Below are 20,531 nucleotides of genomic sequence, written 5' to 3'. Positions count from 1 at the left end.
ATGGTATTACAGTATTTCATTTGGAAGAAGTGCTGAGCACATAGCAGCTCATTCACAGCCAGCCTTTTTGCTCATTAGACTAAAATCGGTTCATTTCAGGACAGCTTTACAGCAAAACTCTAAATAACCAGCAGTGACAGAAAGCAGTCATTTATCATTTTTATCTGACTCTTTCCCCCTGCCCACCCTTCCTCTCTCCCTTCTCTCCCCCAGTTCTGGCATGCATAAATGCAACAATCAAATACACACATTATACAAAAGCTCACAATCAAATGCACACGTGTACTCAAGATTATGCACATGTACTGTCTGTTAAAATGCAAATACACCACAGACCATTCCAGAGCATGTAAAATGTTTATGCATGCTTTTACACAAGTATGCTGGGAAACATGAAAATGCAGTTAACACAGATCACACATGCATTCAATTCCTTCACTAATCACTATTCCTTCCTCAATAAACACATATGCATCACCATGCCTCCCATGTGAACATATAGCTTCACAAAACATCCCATCAAATCAGACTTACCATGGTCCGGCACTTCAGCAGCTTGGCTCATGGAGCCGGCATGCCTGATTTATTGGATGCTAATATTTAAGTCATCTTAACATGCCTAAAAAGTTTGCCAAGCCTAAACGACACCATATGCCTCCTGTGTTCCCCAGGGTACAGCCAGTGGAGAGGCTACAAAATGGAAATAAGATCTGATTTCTATTGCTAAATATGGAAGATTCCAGAACGGCCTACATTTGCGCCCTAAATGGACCCCTAAATGCCACATGTTGCACCTTTCTTTCCATCCCACAATTCAAAAAAGGGGGAAGCTTTCAACTGAAACAATTATGACTGCATTTAATGTATTTTGTTGGGGGAGGTGGTGGCGCTGAAATCGGATGTAAAGGTGATTAATCACTGTTTATCAGTCCGAGTTTCTGTGCGGGAGATCAGCGGAATTGGGCACCATAAATTGTGCGCTGCTGACAGCGCACTCCGTCTCCATTCGTCCGGGTGCTACAGGTTTATTGTCCTCAAATCCCATTCAGGAGAATGACTGATGAGGGCCGCCGACTGCCTACTTTTAACCTCTTCCAGGGAAGTCGGGCTTGTCTCTCTCTCTCTTTCTCTCTCTCTCCCGCAGAACGCCTAAACCACCCTCCTGCTTTCTCATTCCTCCTCTCTTACCTTTTTACAGCCTGAACCAGTGCTTGCCTTCTCCTGACTGTCTCGGTATATTCTCCCGACATATATCGCTAATTCTATTTCTCTCTTCATCTAAGCCTGGGGTGTTTTCCATCTGCCCTTTTCACTTTCTCGCTCTCTCCATCTCTAAATCTCAATATCTTCCATCTCTCTTCCTTCCTCAGTCTCTCTCTCTCCCGCAGGCTTTAACTAGCGCACGGTAGCCAATGCTAAAACCCAAATTAGAGGTGCAGGCACGAGCCGAGGCACTAACGGTACGCGGGAAACTTAATTGTGTAATCTGGGGGTCGTTTTTCCCAACTCACTCAATCCGTACTGGGAGCGTGTGCATGAAGGACGCTGGAAACATAATACTGATTGATTGACAGTGCTCTCGGCCAATGTATTTGTTTCTTGGCAGCATGTTGAGATGATCTCAGCAAATACGATTAAAATGCAAAGTAGCAGGTAAGGAATTTTAATTGTGCCATTTATTTATAAATGGATGATAAAATATTTTCAGGTGGGAAAGGGTGACATGTTTTACTCCAGGCCATGTGTGTCTGAGACCAAACTATATTTCCTGTTATTCTCTAAGGCAGCACAAGAATAATATTATAAACAGATAAAGCATCATATACACACCTGCTGTGCATCTTTCATTCTATATTTCATTCTATTAGCATTAAAAAAAGAGGGAAAAAAATTAAATTGCCCTGCACGATTAGGATTTCCAAACTCGAAAGTAGGAACTTTTAAGGAGGACTTGAACACAGCACAAGGATCAAAACATACTCTACGCAAATACGAGAATGCAACTAGCTAGCTACGTAAGCTTGATTTATGTTTCAAAATGTGTCAGGCTGCAATTCAAATGCAACGCAAGTTACATTACATTCCATTACATTCCCAACATTGCCACAGGGTGCATTATAGCAGACATCAACTCAAACAGTCTTCTGGAGTCAGTTTTCTCTTTCAGGTCATGATGTAGCAATATTTGGAAGAGAATGAAGTGTTTATTGCTAGCTGTCTGAAAAATATCACATCTTAATGGTATAGACATTTGAAGGTAACTTTAGTTTTTTTACTGCCTCTGCAACATCAGAACACACGATTAGTATGTTCAATTGGACCATGCATTTACAATGCAAAGGCCAAATATTTGTGTCTGCATTTGTATTCTTGTGTAGAATATGTGCCTGCCCTTATATTAATGCTCTTGATGGCATTGACACTTTGAAGTGTGTGTGTGCATACATTTAAAAGAGCGAGTGCATTGTGTGAATTTTATGCCTTTTCAATTACAAACACACTGAAATAGACCCATAATTGAAATTAAGAAGCATAATTACAATATTAGAAGTATTGGGGAGAAAAAAAATTTACTTTAATCTAGCAATGGTGTAATTTTCCTCATAATAGGGGTTTATCGGTGGTCTGATTATCTAAAGACATTTCACAATAGAACAGAGTCTGATAGAGGCCCACACCCAGCGATTTCCAGCCGCACCATATTAAAGGAGCCAGTCTTGCAGTAAATGAAAGAGTCCTAAGGGGGGTTGGAGATTAATTGCCCCCCTCCCCCATCTCTTCCAAATAGCCCAATGGGACACTTTCTAGTGCTAGAAATACCCTAGTAGTGCAAACTCAGATAGATGCAGCAGCGTGTGGCAGAGAGTGGTCAATTCTCCTTATCAGTTTTCTCTGTCTGGATAGGCTCATATTTGTACAGGGTCCTTTATTTAAAGTTTAGTTGTGCAGATGTGAAGGTTTCTGACCCTCTCGTGGGCGAGCAGGGCTTGGTCCAGTTTCTGATATTATAACATTTGAAACCTTTGCAAACTGTCTTCATTAAACATGGAAATCCCAATAGATAGTGATAACTCTCTTCATTAAAATCAAAAATAGATGTAATGAAAAACTAAAACTAAACTTAAACTAGAAAACATTGAAAAGGCTAAAACTAAGTCAAACAGTGAAAAGTGACAAAAAAACTCAATTGAAAGCACAAATTGAATATAAAACAGAAATAAAGACTAAATAAAAACATTCAAAGCTATAATAACCTTGTCACTTGTGTTAAAATAGCTTCAGCATATGAGGGCTAAGAGGATTTATCCTCAAATATACTTTTGCTGTTGTGTGTTTCATGGGCTTTATGAGGTGTCATCACTGGCTGGAATGATTTATGGGTTATTATTGAATCGGTGCTGCGTGCAGACCCATAGCTCATTATGAGATTACATTTATGTACGTCATGGCACACACACAAAATCAAAGGAAATATAAAAGCATTGCCTATGACTGGAATTTGGGATAAATTGACCATGGCCTGGCATATATCAGAGAAGACCACTGTTTGGCATATTAACACAGACTCTAAAGCTTAAAAGGGCCAAATTAAAATGTCAACAGCTCCACTCTATATCAACACGAAAGAGCAAACGCCTTACCTTCAGCCATCCGTCATTCTTTTACTTCTGATGAAAGGCCTCACCATACCTGTGATTGGTGCCTCACATAAAAGAGGTGCTTTATTGTTTGTTTGTTTGTTTGTTTTTTTTGTTTGTCTGAGAGCTGAAACAGGATTCAAATGCAAATTATACCAGTAGTAGCAAACATTAACTGCCCGAGTTTTCACGTATGCTTATTATGCCAAGTTGTGTAGCCAAAAGTTTGCTGAATGTGACTGGATGTTTGACTAGAAGTCTTCATACCAGGCACAAGACAGTCTCACTCAAATATGTACTAAATATACACCTACTACATATATCTTCTCAAAATAAACCCAGCTGACCTCATTAAAAGTACTGTCTTTGACACATATTGACTATTAACAGACTGCTGCTTGGGTGATGTCTGTACATTAATGATCAGAATTTGGTGGAGAGTTCTGTTTGGGGACATTAAATAGCAGAAGAGGTCTGGACTGGTCCTCCGAGACACAGAGGAGACAGTGATAGTGTCACCGGTGCATAAATGAGAGAGAGTTTTGTGGTCCGCACTGCTGGGCTGTGTTGTGCTTGTGTAGAACTATATGTAATTATGGCTGTCATTGGTTCATCAAGACCACACTCAGTGATAGCTAAAGTTTAAACAGAGATTTATTTTCTTCTCATGTTTTTGTCTAGGGTTCGTCTTTCACTTTTTTGTACTCTTTTAAGGCTGAGGCTATTTGCACTAAGTGTAAATAGCTAATTGTAAATAGTGTAGTGTAATACAAATGTAAATAAAAGCTATGTGTATATAGCAAAAAAAGCATCTTCTTTGTACTAATTGCAAATAGTGTTAGATGCAATTTGCACTCTGGTGCAAATAGTGGCAGATACATTTTGCACCCCAAATTAAAAACTAACATACAATATAGGTGCATCACGTCAGCATGTTTATTGTGTTTATTTAGAGTCCCACAGACACCCTACAACAACTCCTATCCCGAAACCTAACTCTAACCTGCCCTTACAAACATTAAACATGGCTTTACAATATTAACCATAGCATCACCATGGTATTAAAATCACAGTAACTACAAAATTAAACATGACTATATTAACGCCATATTACTGTAGTGACACCATGGTTAACTGCATTAAAACTAATGCTACAGTCATAAGACATGGTTACTACAGTATTAGTAAAACCATGGTTAATTTTACTCAGATCAAACCATTCTCTCAACTCCCAGACCTTCACTGAGACCAAATCACTGAGAGTGAATCAACCTTTATATAAATTGTTATATCTTATAAGTAGTATTAAAGGAAATATTAATAATGGAGACAGGAAACAGGATGGGAAAAAATGGGACAAAATGCAGAATTGAACCTGGGTCGTCCGCACTAAAAATAATCACCTCCACGCCGTTGTTACACCCCTCGCCACTAAACGACACTAAGGGCGCACGCAGTTTGTCTTCAGTTTTTGTGTTTCCACCAGTCAGTGTAAATAGTCACACTGTGTGGGCAGGTGATATTTAAACCTAGTTTTTTTTTTTAATCCTTTTCTTGTTGCTCTTTTTTGGTTGTAAGTGATGTTGTTTCCCCCTTCATTTTCATTATGTCATTTATTTATTTGCTGTTTTTCTTCAAAGAGATTTCTTCTGTCCATTTTAAATATTATTTGGGTGAATCTCAATAAATATGTTTAAAACATATACTGTACAAAAAATAAATACAAATAAAATTAATTATATTTTAATTCTTTACATACTTTATAATATAAATAATAATATAATATCATATAATATAATATAATATACATATATTTAATATAATTATTTTTGTTTTTATTTTATATTTCTAAAAAGATTTTATGTTGTTCAAGGAAATTTATTTTGGCATTATGACATTATGACTTATGATAAAAATTATATTCTCATTACTATAATATAAAAAAATATATATATATTATTTTAAATTATTCATACATCATTTTAGTAAATTTACTGCTTTTATTCAAAGTTTAATCAAACAAATCATGTTTAATCACTGTTTTCTTTTACAGTACAGTGTTACAGCAATGAGAAAGCATATGGTTGCATTACGCTAATGAACATTTTTGGTGAAAATTTTGCACAATGCAAAAAAATCTTAATCCTTATTTTCATAATGCAAAATAAACTTTTTTCTGATTTAGAGGTCAAATAAGACATGGACATGTTTATGTGAGATTCACCAATGTTTTCTCAAGTTTCCTCTCTGTTTCACATTCACATCCTTAATGTGAATCCTATCTTTCCATAACGAACATAAAGTAACATTCTCTTTAATGCTCTGCCACCTCTCACAGCCTTGACCCTGAGTTGTCCCTGCTCTCCTCCGGGCTGGGTCTGGCCCCAGCGGTGGCGTGAGGTTGGGGAAATGTGTGGGGGAAGAGATGAGGGATGGCGCCAGCCTGTGATTTCAGCTCTAAACAATCCTCTCCATCTGCTCTCTTGGCCCCGCGTGCCAACACCTTGTGTCTCACCTACAACAGCCTACCATCTCCCCTGCCTCGCACACACCCCTCCGGAGCGGGAGAGCAGCCAAATACACTCTCACACAAACCCCATGCTCAAGGTTTCAGAGACAACCATGACAGAGAGGTTTCCCCAGACAGGGATGCCTTACCTTCTCTTTCTCCCTGCACTCAGATTAATGGCACTATTACAGGTGTAAGATTATGGAAATATCTGTTTCTATAGCTCAATGAAGTGGTTCTCAATCCATTCCTGATTCAACTCATCAGCTCATTGGTAGAGTGCTCTAAGAACTAAACTGGGTGTGTCAAATCGTATGAATTGTCAGATTGCCTGGTTTAGAGCAGTGGTTCTCAAATGGTGGGTTCTAATACAATTGCTAAACTTTCTTAGACTATTGCGATACAAAAGGCATCAGCGGTTATGTGCCGCATTTTCTATGCAGTTGTTACGCGTGATTGGATTGCTATATGTCTCGAATGCATTTACACTTGAGCTTTTCATGATAGGATTGCTGCCAGTCTACAATACCAACACTTACAACCTTTTAGTTGACTTTGTACAATAATCATCTTTGGTACTGTGTTGGGTCACTTTATGTTCAATTTAAAATCTGGATCCTGAAGCAAAACCAGTTGAGAACCATTGGCTTAGAGATGGACCCTTTAACCTGTTGCCTTTATTGTGTTGTGTCAACATGACACACTGGTTGACATCAGTCAGGGTTGTTTTAGAGCAGCTATGAATGTCGTGTCTGAGCACATTGAAGGTTGACAGTGTAATGTCACTCTACAGACCGAAAGCCGATTGCTGGTGACAGGTGTGCCTTTGGAAGCAAAATCTTGTGTCATGTCTTTGTGAGACGTGTATTTTTCTATCTAACTTTTCTCTGTATTTCTTTCTCTACTCCTTTACAGTGACAGGCTTCCCTTACCCAACCACAGGGGCAACAGTGGCGTACAGGGGTGCCCACTTAAGAGGCAGAGGTCGTGCCGTCTACAACACGTTCCGTGCTGCACCTCCACCCCCTCCCATTCCTGCTTATGGAGCGTAAGTTACACTACACCCAAAACATACTGGTGGTGTGTAAAATCTACCCTGTTGGAAATGCAAGCCTAAACCAGGATGAATTTCCATGCTGGTCCAAGAAGGTTTCTGCTGGTAATTGCTGGACTGGTGCTGATCCATGGATCCATGGATGCCCAAAAAACAGCGCAAGACGTGATGCAATTGCCAAAGACCTCTGTCTGAGTGTACTGTGTATGGCTGTAGCAGGGGTGCCTTGAAGGGGATGAATTTAAAGAGACAACAATATCAAAACTAAAAAAATACATGAGGAAAAACTAGATAAAATAGTTGACATCACTTTTGAACAGTCGGTTGTTGGGCAAAAAACATAAGCACCAGCCAGACACTTCCTATATGTAAATAGTTTGCCTTGTTTTCCTCCAAGGCTGAGGCCATTATTAGGTAAACTTCAGCACTTAGAAGCTCTGTCATCAAAGGGCCATTTTCACATTATAGGTACAATACTCTTAACCTGCAACATGAACTCTTGATGGCTATGAAGTGTGTTACAATCTAATGGTTGGCTGGACCAGCGACTCTTGCTAGTTTCCCCAGTGACGAGACAGAGCAAAGCCCATTATAAAACAACATTGTTTTTCTCTAAACACAGAAAATGGCCATCTTTCCTAATCTGCTATATTTTTTCCCTTCCTCTCAGTCTGGAGTTGCATTGTGTTGTCTGGTGAATGGATGCATTGCTACATAAATTTCCTTCTCTACAGACATTCTGCGTTGATCTTTTTTGTGTTTCTTGTTGCAGTGTGGTTTACCAAGATGGCTTCTACGGTGCTGAGATCTATGTGAGTACACACCCTATTTCCTTTGCCCATCCTGCTGTTTTTTGTTTCTGAAAATGGAGGGAGGGAGGACATTTTACATTAATTCATTTAGCAGACACTTTTATACATTTTTAGAGAAGTACCCCTAGCAAACAGATTATTTTTTTAATAAAGTAGACTACAGGGCTGGGTCAAGTGCTCACATAAGAGCTGTGTCTTTAGATGCTTTTTGAAGGGTATTAGAGAACCAGCTGCTCGGGTGGAGTTTGGCAGGTCATTCCACCAGCGAGGAACAGTTGAAGTGAAAGTCCTAGACAGTGATATTTTGCTTCTTTGAGATGGCACTATAAGGTGCCGTTCACCCACCGAACGGCATATAGCAAACTGAGGTCAATGCACAACAATGTAGATTAACTAACAAAAAGTATCGATGCTACTAACTTAACTACTTTACTAACTTCACTAAGTCCATGCATAGCATTTTAGGTCTTGTAGTAAACATTTAGTTAAATGCTGTTCAATACTGTGTTTTCAACAAAGTTATATTATAATAATAAATAAATAAATACTATTATTGTTATTATTGTAATGATTTATCTTATTATAGCAAATTATTAATAATAATATAATAGTAATAATAATACATTTGTGTTTATTTGTATTTTTAGTTGTATATAGAGTATATGTATAAGTTTGCTGCTGTCAATCTAATTGAATTGTTCATTGATAAAAAAAAAATCACTGATTTTGTGTGAGAAAAATTGGATTGTTATATATATTTATATGTATTTTTTTGTTTATATATTTTTAATTACTTTCCGATGATATTCAATGCACTTAGCAACTTTTTTAAATGTTAAAACCACTTTTTTTTATTTCCCAATTTAAAAGAAGGCCTAAAAGATATTTCACTATATACACAGTTAGTAACTCCAGCATTTAACTAAATATTTTGAAAGGAAAAAGAAGACTGTGGCAGCGGGGGCGTGGTCAAGCGCCCGTCCGGGAGAGAAAAGCGGTAAGGGCGCTTACACCTGAGCTAGATTATGTCTAACACCTGTGTCTAATTGCAGTAGTATGAGGAGAGCGGCATAAAAACCAGCAGACTCAGAGCCTTGAGAGAGAGATCGTTAGCGGACATGTCCGTCTTATGTGTGTTTGTGTCTTCGTTTAAGTTTACCATTAAACCATTATTTATACTGAAAAGCCGGTTCTCGCCTCCTCCTTTCCATTGATCCCTTTACACTGGTGTAACCCGCTGCCACAAAGACCTAACAAAATGTGTAGGAACTCGAGGTTTTTTTCATTAACATGAAAACAAACTAAAATTAATCAGACTTCCAAAAAGTGTAGCTTGACGGTTGTTTAGGTAGTTTACTTTACATTTTAGAGAACAATTTCAAAGTAGCTTCCACAACACTGGTATGCAGGATGTATGCAGCGCTTCTCTTTGTCACTCAGTTGTGAGCTCTGCAAGGACAGGGCACTCACATGCCATGCCAAGAGCCCTAACAGAGGAGACACACACTCAGCCACCACTTCAAGCAGAGCATAACTTGAGCAGCTGGCTCTGAATCTTTCATAAGGCCAAGGGTCAGTTCAAGTCACCATGTGCAAATCCACCCGGATGGCTCGTTTGTGGTGTACTTGAAGCCTCGTCGGTATCCCTGTGCATGCTGCTACATGCCACGATGCAGTCACACACACAGCAAAACATTTTTCAACATGGCTACCTTTGAAGGCACAGCTTTATTGTTCTCCACTGACTTCATGCAAATACTAAAATGTACAATGTGGAAAAAAACAAACATGAACCCCCTACTCATTTACAGTCTCATTCTTCCACATTGTCTCCTCCTTCACTGACTGGTTTCCCTCTAAGTGGGAGGAATATCACGCCAAATCAAGTAGATGAATTCAATGTAAAAGTGTTTTTGTTTTGATTTTTTGCGTTTGATCCGCCTCTCTCTCGGCTTCCATTAGAATACAGCCCAAAGGCCTCATGCTACAGCCCAATTTTGTGCCCAAGCCCTATTGTTTTTGACAGAGTGTCAGAACACATTAGTCAGTCAGGACATCAAAGAGTGTGCCTCCCATCCAGTATTATCTCACTGCATTAAAATGGAAATTAATGCAACATTTAGATCTGAAACAGGACAAATAAGCATGGACATAACTGTGATGCATTCACCTGGCATCCACAATGGTATATTTGGCTGCTAGGTTTGCAAACTTGTTGCCAGGACTGCGGCTTCAGTCTCAGATAGATTCATAATCTAACAGTGATACATTCGTCAGCCAATATAGTCAAAATCAGTCTCTACAACCCCCCCCCCCCCTTAACCTCTGAGGTTAAGACAACTTGAATACCAACTGTGAAACCGCAGGAATTCAGAAACAAGCAAGCGCAACTCGTTTCTTACAGAATCCATGTACACCATGTGTTTCTGTGACCTGATTTTTCCAAGTCTCAAACAGCTAAACATTTGATTTTAGCAGAGTACCATCGGACATTAATCCCAAGCTGAAAAATAAATAAGAGCATATATAATTCAGCGTGCAGAATTAAGAATAATGTACTAGTGATGTCAACTTGCTAAAATAACAAAGAGCAAAGCTGCGTTCGTTAAAACAGACACTTCAATAAACACCTGAGCACTTAGAAACTTGCTTGCAGCCAGAAAATACATCCCCCTGTTGCTTAAAAGCTTGGCATTTTTGTAGTGTATGTCCTCACAAAATATAATCTGAAGAAAACCAGCAGAGAGCATCACCACCACTGTTGTTCTAACAACCTCTGAAAATGTCATTGGATGCCTCTGTGATGAGGAAGAGGACGTAGCCGTGCTGTTATGATGCACGCCTGGCACTGAGTTGCCCCAATCAGTGGGTGAGATAGATGAGGATCCAGAGACGCCAGACAGAGAGAGAGAGAGATAGAGAGAGGGAGAAACACACCACAGTGTTTGTGTGTGTGCACGTGTTTTTGGTTATGCTGAAAAGCAGTTTTACGTCTGTGTTTTGTTTATTAAATGTCTTTTTTGGTTGAAAACCCGGTTCCCATTTCCTCCTTTATGATGATCAAGAGACCTGTCTGCCACAGTGGTGCCGAAACACGGGATTGGAGGAAGATGCACCGACAAAAAGCCCTCGCCGCTGATGGAAGATTGTGATGCAGAGAATACATGATCTGGTGGTAATGGAGCGGTTCACCAGGCTGGTTGGGGGTATGTGATGAGGAGGAGGGCATGGCCGGGCCATGACGATGCACACCTGGCGCTAAGTTGTCCCAATCAGCAGGAAAGAATGATGAGGAGCCGAACACGCCAGAGAGAGAGAGATGCACGCAGCAGTGTTTGTGTGTGTGCGCACGTCTTTTTGATTATGCTGAAAAGAAGTTTAATGTCTGTGTTTTGTTTATTTAAAGTCTTTTAGTTGAAAACCGGGTTTCCGCTTCCTCCTTTATGATGATCAAGAGACCTGTCTGCCACAGCCTCTTACATCCATCCATCCATCCATCGTCAACCGCTTATCCTGTGTACAGGGTCGCGGGGGGCTGGAGCCTATCCCAGCTAACATTGGGCGAAAGGCGGGGGACACCCTGGACAGGTCGCCAGTCCATCGCAGGGCCACACATAGACAGACATACACTCACACTCACCTCCACATCCACATACACACCCAGCCTCTTACCATGTGGCTATTAATAGCTTGCTTAAATGTAGCAATTAAAAGCATTGTCACGTGTCATCTAATACTTATACAAGTAATATTTAGTGTTGTCATCTGCCATTCTCTGCCCACTAATGGGCACATTCTGCATGTCAAGACCACTCCTTTGGGCACTGAGCCAGGGGACACGTATTGGGCAGCCACATTAATTAAAAGGCCCCTTCAATAGCTTCAGCCAAATCTTCCATTCGGTTTGTTCACAGTAAGCAAATATTGACTGATTTTAATTGTTTATACCAGATTGCCACTTACCATGCTGATCGATAGTTGCCCACCCCTGCCATTTCAATTGATGCAATTGATGTGGCGTGGAAAGACACGTTGCTGGTTGCACCACTATCAATGCACTCTGTGTAGATGAGTGAAGGTGCTCAGATGGTTCACTTTTAAAGTCTCTTGCTGTTAGGCATCTGTAGCTGTGCTGAGATCTATATGAAAAGCTAATTCAATTCAATGTGATGATTAAAAATAAAGGCTACACACAACTCACAAAAAGATGTATTGGCACACTAAATACCACCCTAATCACTCAGCTGTGATTTTAGTTAGCATTGGCAAGGGGCTTTGTAGCTGCAATCTTGCACAGATATAGGTTGGAGCTGTTTTTAGGCCTCTATGGATTGTTAGGATCTGCTAAGATCAACTATTTGGTTTGATTTGAGTTCAGGTTTTTGAGTTTATGAAATTAAAGAGATCACAATCACAAATGAAAATTCATTCATCATTTACTCACCCTCGTGTTGTTCCAAACCACTATGATTTTCTTCCATGGATGTGCTGTATGTTTGTTTGTATGTATATACCAGTCAGTATCTGGTGTGGCCACCAGCTGCATTAAGTACTGCAGTGTATCTCCTCCTCATGGACTGCACCAGATTTGCCAGTTCTTGTTGTGAGATGTTACCCCACTGTTCCACCAAGAAACTTGCAAGTTCCCAGACATTTCTGGGGGGAATGGCCCTAGCTCTCACCCCCTGATCCAACAGGTCCCAGACATGCTCAATGGGATTGAGATCCAGGCTCTTCGCTGGCCATGGCAGAACACTGACATTCCTGTCTTGCAGGAAATCACGCATAGAACAAGCAGTATGCCTGGTGGCATTGTCTTGCTGGAGGGTCTTTTCAGAATAAGCCTGCAGGAAGGGTACCACATGAGGGAGGAGGATGTCTTCCCTGTAATGCACAGTGTTGAGATTGCCTGGAATGACAACAAGCTCAGTCCGATGATACTGTGACACACCACCCCAGACCATAATGGACCCTCAACATCCAAATCGATCCCGCTTCAGAGTACAGGCCTCAGTGTAACTCTCATTCCTTTGACGATAAACGCGAGTCCGACCATCACCCCTGGTGAGTAGGGCTGTCAAATTAAAATTAGAATTTCTAATATTCATTGAATACAAAAAAAATGCACATTCGAATGCAAAAACCATACATTCGAATTTTAGGTGTGTCAGGAGGCATGCAAGACATGATGATGACATGACGTGGTTTGTTTTTGTTAGCCTATCCAGTTCAACCCATTAGATGCAGCACGGCTGCGTTGATAATTTGAAAAATGGCTGAAAAAGAAAGTGAGCCTCGGAGTCAGAGAGGATCTTACTTACACTAAAACATCTTAAAAGTGCTGTGTGGCACTTAGGTTTCTGGGGTATAGAAGGTGAGATTGTTGACAAAACCAACGTCATTTGTAAGTTGTGTAAGAAACCGCTGCTATATCACTCCACAACATCTAACTTGAGAATACTCATGCAGTCTCCTCATCCCGAAGAGTTTTCTCAAGAATATCATGATGAGGGGCCATTATTAAAACAGTCCAGGGTACTATTGTTACCTCAATTTCCTTGTGTGCACATTTAGGAAATTATATTTGATCTATGAACGATTGTTTAAAACATTATGCACTTTAAACAAAGTCATGTAATTTCATTTAAATAAAAAATGCGATGCTTGATTTGGATTATATTTGCACATTGCGTTCACGTGCGCTCTCTTGTGGGCTTATGAGACAATATTTTACTTTTTCCTATAACATAAAATAATGTCTTTAGAATTTGAATATAATTTGAATATTACTATTATTTAAGTAAAAAATTCGAATTTAGTTTTTCAGCCATTTTGACAGCCCTACTGGTGAGACAAAAGCACCAGTGAAGAGCACTTTTTGCCAGTCCTGTCATGTCCAGCGATGGTGGGTTTGTGCCCATAGGCGACGTTGTTGCTGGTGATGTCTGTTAAGGACCTGCCTTACAACAGGCCTAGAAGCCTTCAGTCCAGCCTCTCTCAGCCATTTGCGGACAGTCTAAGCACTGATGGAGGGATTGTGCGTTCCTTGTGAAACTCGGGCAGTTCTTGGTGCCATCCTGTACCTGTCCCGCAGGTGTTATCATGGGCTCCATTAAAGGCACTCGCTTTTCTGCATAAAGGCACACAGCTGCTAGAGTCTATGGCCAGCTTACGCAGCATCTTGTTCCCAATCAGGGAACCAGTATAACTCTTCACGTAACCGAGACGTTCCCGTTCATAGGAACTCAAGCTGCATAATCGCATTGTAATGATATACATTCACGCCATGCAAACAGTAGCTGCCAACTGTCTACACCCATGTGGCAAGCATGTAGCTGTGCAGAAGCGAGCTAAAGCATCTGCATAAAACAGAGAATTATAAGTGTATACCTGTTTCAACAGAGAGAACCAGCAATAGTTAAATCCTCGTCTAGATTATAAAATCTAACACATGTATGTGACGAGGACTATCTTCCACCATACAAATGTCCTCCAAGTACACACCTCTAGCCAAAGCTCATGAGGATGCCATGCTCCTTGTAGAATGAGCTCGAATACCCAAAGGTGAAGGTAAACAGCGTGCTTAGTAAGCACTTGAAATTGAATCAACTAGCCAATGAGACACCGAAACAGACCTGTTGTGGCCACCAAAGCACACAAACAACTGCTCTGACTTATGCCACTGCCTAGTATGGTCAACATAAACTCGCAGCACCAAAACTGGGCAAAGCATATGAAATCTTTTATGCTCCTCATACTCAAATGAATAGTCCGTGCATGAAATTATGTAGAAACGACCTTGGCCAAAAAGCCCAAGCGAGGTTCTAACACCACTCTTGAACACGCTGGCACAAAATCGATACATAAGGGATTAATCGACAGGGCATGAAAATCACCAACCCTTTTAAATGATGCCAATACCAACAGCAGGGCTGTTTTATGAGTCAGAAATGTATTACGACTGTTGCCATGGGCTCAAATGGAGCACCTCTAAAACAACAGATAAATCCCTTAAAGGAACGTGGATGGGACGGGATGAAAATGTCTAAGCCTGCGTACTTCACACATAAAACAATAGACAAAAGTATGTCTACCAACAGAGACGCCGTTGATAAGCGCATACTCAGCCGGTATGGCGGCAACGTAGACTTTAAGCTTTGCCGGGGCAACCCTGGCCACAAAACCACAAAAATCCAGCACTGCACTGACAGGGCAGTGATCTGGATCTTCACCTCGCACTGTAGATCAAGAAGCAAAAGCTAATGCAAGTCAATGTGAAGATTTGGTACTTTCTCCAGGAGAGAGACCAGAGTCTCAAGACTGTAACAAGCAATGGTCCAAGTAGGCCCAAGCCGACTCTATTATGTCTGCTCCCCCACTGATCATTGTCAAGCCTTTAAACTGTCTTACAAGGTCCAGTAACTAGTGGACATCAGTGACATTCCAAGCGGCAGAGGTTAGCTGCATGCCAGAGCACTCCTTTCCCCCATAGGAAATGGACATAAAGCCCAGAACACAGACTTTCCTTCATTCATTTATAGACAAACTTTAAATTCATATGTATATACCCAGGACATAATGTATATGATCATTACTGTCTTGTAAAGTGCCTTTTTTTACTGTATACTGTTTTATGCATGACTTATGACAGGACTACCAGCTAATGTAAAATTATTTAGTATCATGTTTCCTACCAAATGAATCCTTGTGTGACATCCTTACAATGGTATATATATAATTTTGACAGCATGCATTGAATACTTGCTATATTAAGCAGAGCATAAAGGGGCTTAAACTAACCCCAATAATTCAAATGAGTCAGCTTCCAAACAAAGGAACATTTCCCGCTTGGAAATTACACTTTTCTCATTGGTCAAGCCAGACTCGAGAGGAGGGACCTCCATCAGAAGTTAAAAAACATATCCCGCATCTTACTCTCTTTCCCCTGACTCTCTTCCCTTTGCTGCTGGTCGTGCTGAATATGAGGTCGCAGGCCTCAACACCTCAAGCCATGTGTAACCTCTTCTACCATAGAGTCAATGAACACCACAGTTTATCATAATTTCTTGATTCAATGAGGAAGTAATTGTTTGCAACTTCAACACCATCGACTCAAGGTACCATCCAGCCTTTCTCCTGCGACTGCATCCGGGCGCTCTCTCAACAGCCAAGGCCATTGCAAGGATCGTACCAGTAACTAACTGAAAGTAGTTTTAGTGTAAGCTGAAAACCTCTTTGTAACAAAGGTGCTCTTATGAAACTAATGGTTCTCTCAGATGGTCAAGATGACATTTTCCATAACTGCATTTTCCCTATTCGGTTCCGGATTCATTTTATTTCCACTTTTCCCTTTTCCTGAGTGATTTCATGTGTATGTTTTTGTTTAGATTAGATATGTGTTTGTATTTTAGTTAAATAACTTTTGTGTACATTCTTGCTAGTTGATTCTGGTCTGCTTGTAAATCATTGTAAATTTAATGATTCGATCTCCATGCTAAGAAAGAGTTATTTTTGTGTGGCCATGAAAAATATCCTTTCTGAGAATTGATAGACGATCAATACTGAGAGTTCGCTGGACGAACAGATAAAGTGATTGTAATATTAATTCAGCTACCTCAAGTTAATTCTATTAACCGATCAAAATGTTCATAATTAACTATAATAGGTCTACGAGTTATGATTAATTATTCAGGTTTCCCTTTTAAAGATATTTTGACTGTATATAACGAACCCATTACTGGAGTCTAGTTAGAATCCATGTTGCAGAGGTTCTTTATTGTCAACAACAATAAACAGTCAAACAATCCAAAGTACGGAGCAGAGAGACAAAGTCGAAATAACAGGCAGTAATTCAATAACAGGCAGGAAGTCCAAACAGGCGACAAAGCAAAACAATGATCCAAAAGACGTAATCCAGATAAACAGGCAAAAAGGTCATAACATGACACATAAACAATGGGCAATGGAAAACGCTTGGTAAGGCAGATGAACTGGCAATAATTTGCAATATGGGTGTGTGAAAGCACTGCTTATACTGTATATATGACAAACAGGAAGTGACATGTCAGGAAACAGGAAGTGATATGGCAGGAAACAGGAAGTGACATTGTTCAGAATTCAGGTGAGGGCTCCCTCTGGTGGACGGGAGACCGCTCAACCATTACAGAATCCCCCCCTCTAGGAACACCTCTTGGTGTTCTCCTCCTTGGCCATCCCCTTGGCCTGGGTGCCGGTCGATCTGGATGATTATGGTGGAAGTCCCTGATGAGTGAGGGATCCAGGATGTCTGAGGCTGCTACCCAGGATCTCTCTTCAGGACCATAACCCTCCCAGTCCACAAGGTAATGTAGTCGATTAGCCCTCCTTCGGGAATCTAGGATCTCCCGGACAAGGCAGTCAGGGGATCCATCGATCTCCAAAGGTGGAGGTGGTGTGGATTCAGTGGTTACAGGTTCCAGTGCAGGATGTGCAGGTTTCAGGAGGGATAAATGGAAGGAAGGAGAGATACGGTAATCAGCAGGAAGCTCTAGTCTATAGGTCACCGAGTTTATTTGTCTTAGGATCTTAAAGCGACCTATGTACCTTGGACTGAGCTTCCTTCTAGGTAGCCTTAGATGTAGATCCCTTGTAGAAAGCCATACCATCTGGCCAGGTTGGTAATTAGGGTGGGGATGCCTCCGGCGGTCGGCCTGAATTTTCTGTTTCCTGACGGCTCTCTGAAGCTGGACATGAGCACTGTCCCACACTCTCTCACTCCTCCTAATCCAGTCATCCAACGCGTGATGTAAACTGTCCTCTGTGTCATCTGGGAGTCCATACACCCTGAAAACCTGGTTTAACAGGGCCTCTGCAGTCTCTATAGCTGTGGGTAGACCTTTCATGGGAATCAGATGACAGGACTTAGAAAAACTATCAACAATGACACAGATGGCAGTGAAACCCATGGAATTAGGGAGATCTGTGATGAAGTCTACTGCTAGATTTGACCATGGTCATTGAGGGATGGGCAGAGGTTCCAGCAGCCCTGCAAGGAGTAGACGGGGGTTCTGACTTGTGTACAGACATGGCAGGCATTAACATAATTAGTAACATCATGGAGGAGAGTGGGCCACCAGAAAGATTTACATACCAATGTTGCCATTCTTTGAATTCCTGGGTGACCAGAGCCTAGGGAAGTAAGACCCTCTGGGGTACGTAATGTCTATTGGGAGGACATTCTGAAGGTGGAGGTTCATCTTGTTGTCCACGATGGATCTCCTCCATAATGTCCCAACAGATGGGTGCGATGAAGACGGACTGTGGCAGAATGGGTTCTGGTAGAGGCGAGGAATGAACTGGATCATGTCTTTGATCATGTCAAGAGGGCCAACCTGGCCTGTCTTGGATTCATTCTCTTGGCACTCTTAATATATTCAAGGTTCTTGTGGTCAGTAATGACTTGAAACAGGTGCCTGGATCCCTCCAACCAGTGCCTCCACTCCTCTAGGGCAGATTTGATGGACAGCAGTTCCTTGTTGCCTACATCATAATTAGTCTCTGCAGAGGTGAGTTTCCAGGAAAAAAAAAACACATGGGTGGAGTTTACCTGGAGAACCATGATGCTGGGAGAGTACAGCTCCGATGCCACAGTCTGAAGCATCCACTTCCAGTATGAAAGGTAGGGCTGGATATGGGTGTTTCAAAATGGGGGCAGTGGTGAAACTAGAGTTTTTCAAAAGCACTTTTTGCACTCTCAGGCCAAGTCAACTTCTTCGGTTTTCCTCTGAGTAATGCAGTGAGAGGGTTGCAACGATGCTGTAGTTCCATATGAACCACCTGTAAAAGTTTGCAAACCCAAGAAATTGTTTTAATTCCTTGACGGTTGTGAGGGCTGGCCACCCAGTGACTGCCTTGATTTTGAACTCATCCATTTCTACTCCCTTTGGGCTGATGTTATATCCTAAGAAGTTTGTGGTGTGAAACTCAAATTTTTCTGCTTTCACATAGAGCTTATGATGGAGTAGACGGTTGAGCACTGCAGTCTAAATGCAGTCTTCCACTCATCCCCTTCCTTGATGTGTACCAAGTTGTAGGCACTTCTGAGATCCAACTTAGTAAAGATCTTGGCTTCTCTTTGTTGTTTTAGGGCAGATGGGACTAATGGCAGGGGATATCGGTATTTGACTGTGATAGCATTCAAAGGTCTATAATCTATACATGGTTGGAGTCCACCATCTTACTTCTCCACAAAGAAAAATCCAGCTGCAGCTGGTGATGTAGAGGGACGGATGAAGCCTGATGCTTGTGCCTCCTCTATGTAATCCTCCATTGCCTGCGTTTCAGGGAGTGATAGAGGATAAGCCTTGCCTCTAGGGGGAGATGAAGCGGGTAGCAAATATATGGCACAGTCCCAAGGTCTGTGGGGTGGCAATTGGGCGGCTTTGTCTTTGCTAAATACCTCTTGAATTCAGAATATTCCTTGGGGATGTGAGGGTGGACGTTAGACTTGGGGCTCTCCAATCTCGTGGTCAGGCATAGTTCTATTAACTTAGTGATCAGACAATGCTATTGACAGAATGGTGACCAATGCAGCAATTCCCCTTTTCTCCAGGAGATCAATGGATCATGGAGTGATAGCCATGGGTATTCTAGTATAATGGGGTGGTGAGGAGAGGTGATGACATAGAGGGTTATGGTCTCAATGTGGTAAAGTCCTAATTGAATCCTAATAGGGATAGTTTTATGGGTTATCTGCCCTGTGCCGATGGGTGCATTATCTACTGCAGTGATTTGGATGGGAGTAATACATGGTATCATGGGAATATTGAATTTGATAACTAGTTGATGATGAATGAGGTTCATCCTGAATACACTAGCGCTGTAACACATGACTGGTTGTTTTCAACAAAAATGGTTACAGGAAGAGTAAAATTCTGACTGGAAACAGAATCGTGTGTGAATTCTCCCTGAATTGGAACTTTGCAGTGACACACCTGTCCCAACAGAATGCCTGACAACAGAAGGCGGGTCCATTTCCATGCTGACATGGTGTTCAGTAGCACCCACTAACTTTGAAGAGACGGAACGCATGCGTCAGTGGTTGAAGTCCCTTTGTGGAGTTCATCCAGCACTGAAAAGGTCTCGCAGCAGCACGCCCAGGGGAATGACAGTGGAAGCCGATCAGGAGCCCCAAAAGCCTGTGAAATGTTCTCGTAGGGAGAACACGTCCCACTCTGACCATCGCTAGACACCGGCAGAATGACAGAATGTGAACTGGATACAGATGCGCCCGCATAACCCGCAAAAAGCGTCCTTCAAATCTGTTGTCACAAAACAGTCCGCTGGCTGCACTAGTGACATTATTTGCTTCTGTCAGCATTCGGAATTGACATTTAATTAGTTTGGAAATAAAACATCTCAAATCCAGGATGGGATGCATGCTAACGTCTTTTTTTGGGACCAGAAATTAATGGCTGTAAAAGCCGTAATCTCTCTCTGAGAAGGGGAAATCTCCTCTATTGCCCCTTTTTCTTAAAGAG

At 41.3% G+C, this 20,531-nt stretch overlaps 1 protein-coding gene across 7 annotated transcripts in view; it reads left to right on the top strand.

Annotated features, from left to right (window-relative positions):
• Positions 1–20,531, top strand: part of LOC127633263 (RNA binding protein fox-1 homolog 3-like) — a 569,814-nt gene that overhangs the window by 527,306 nt on the left and 21,977 nt on the right. For all 7 annotated transcript variants that reach the window (XM_052112226.1, XM_052112224.1, XM_052112220.1 and 4 more), the window contains 2 exons: positions 7,063–7,195; positions 7,974–8,013. In XM_052112226.1, coding sequence (XP_051968186.1) covers positions 7,063–7,195; positions 7,974–8,013 — 173 coding nt within the window. The remainder of the gene's footprint in view (positions 1–7,062; positions 7,196–7,973; positions 8,014–20,531) is intronic.

Source organism: Xyrauchen texanus, chromosome 40 (assembly GCF_025860055.1).
Source record: "Xyrauchen texanus isolate HMW12.3.18 chromosome 40, RBS_HiC_50CHRs, whole genome shotgun sequence".
NCBI lineage: Eukaryota > Metazoa > Chordata > Actinopteri > Cypriniformes > Catostomidae > Xyrauchen > Xyrauchen texanus.
Note: the sequence above shows the minus strand (reverse complement) of the source record. Positions and strands in the feature narration are given on the sequence as shown.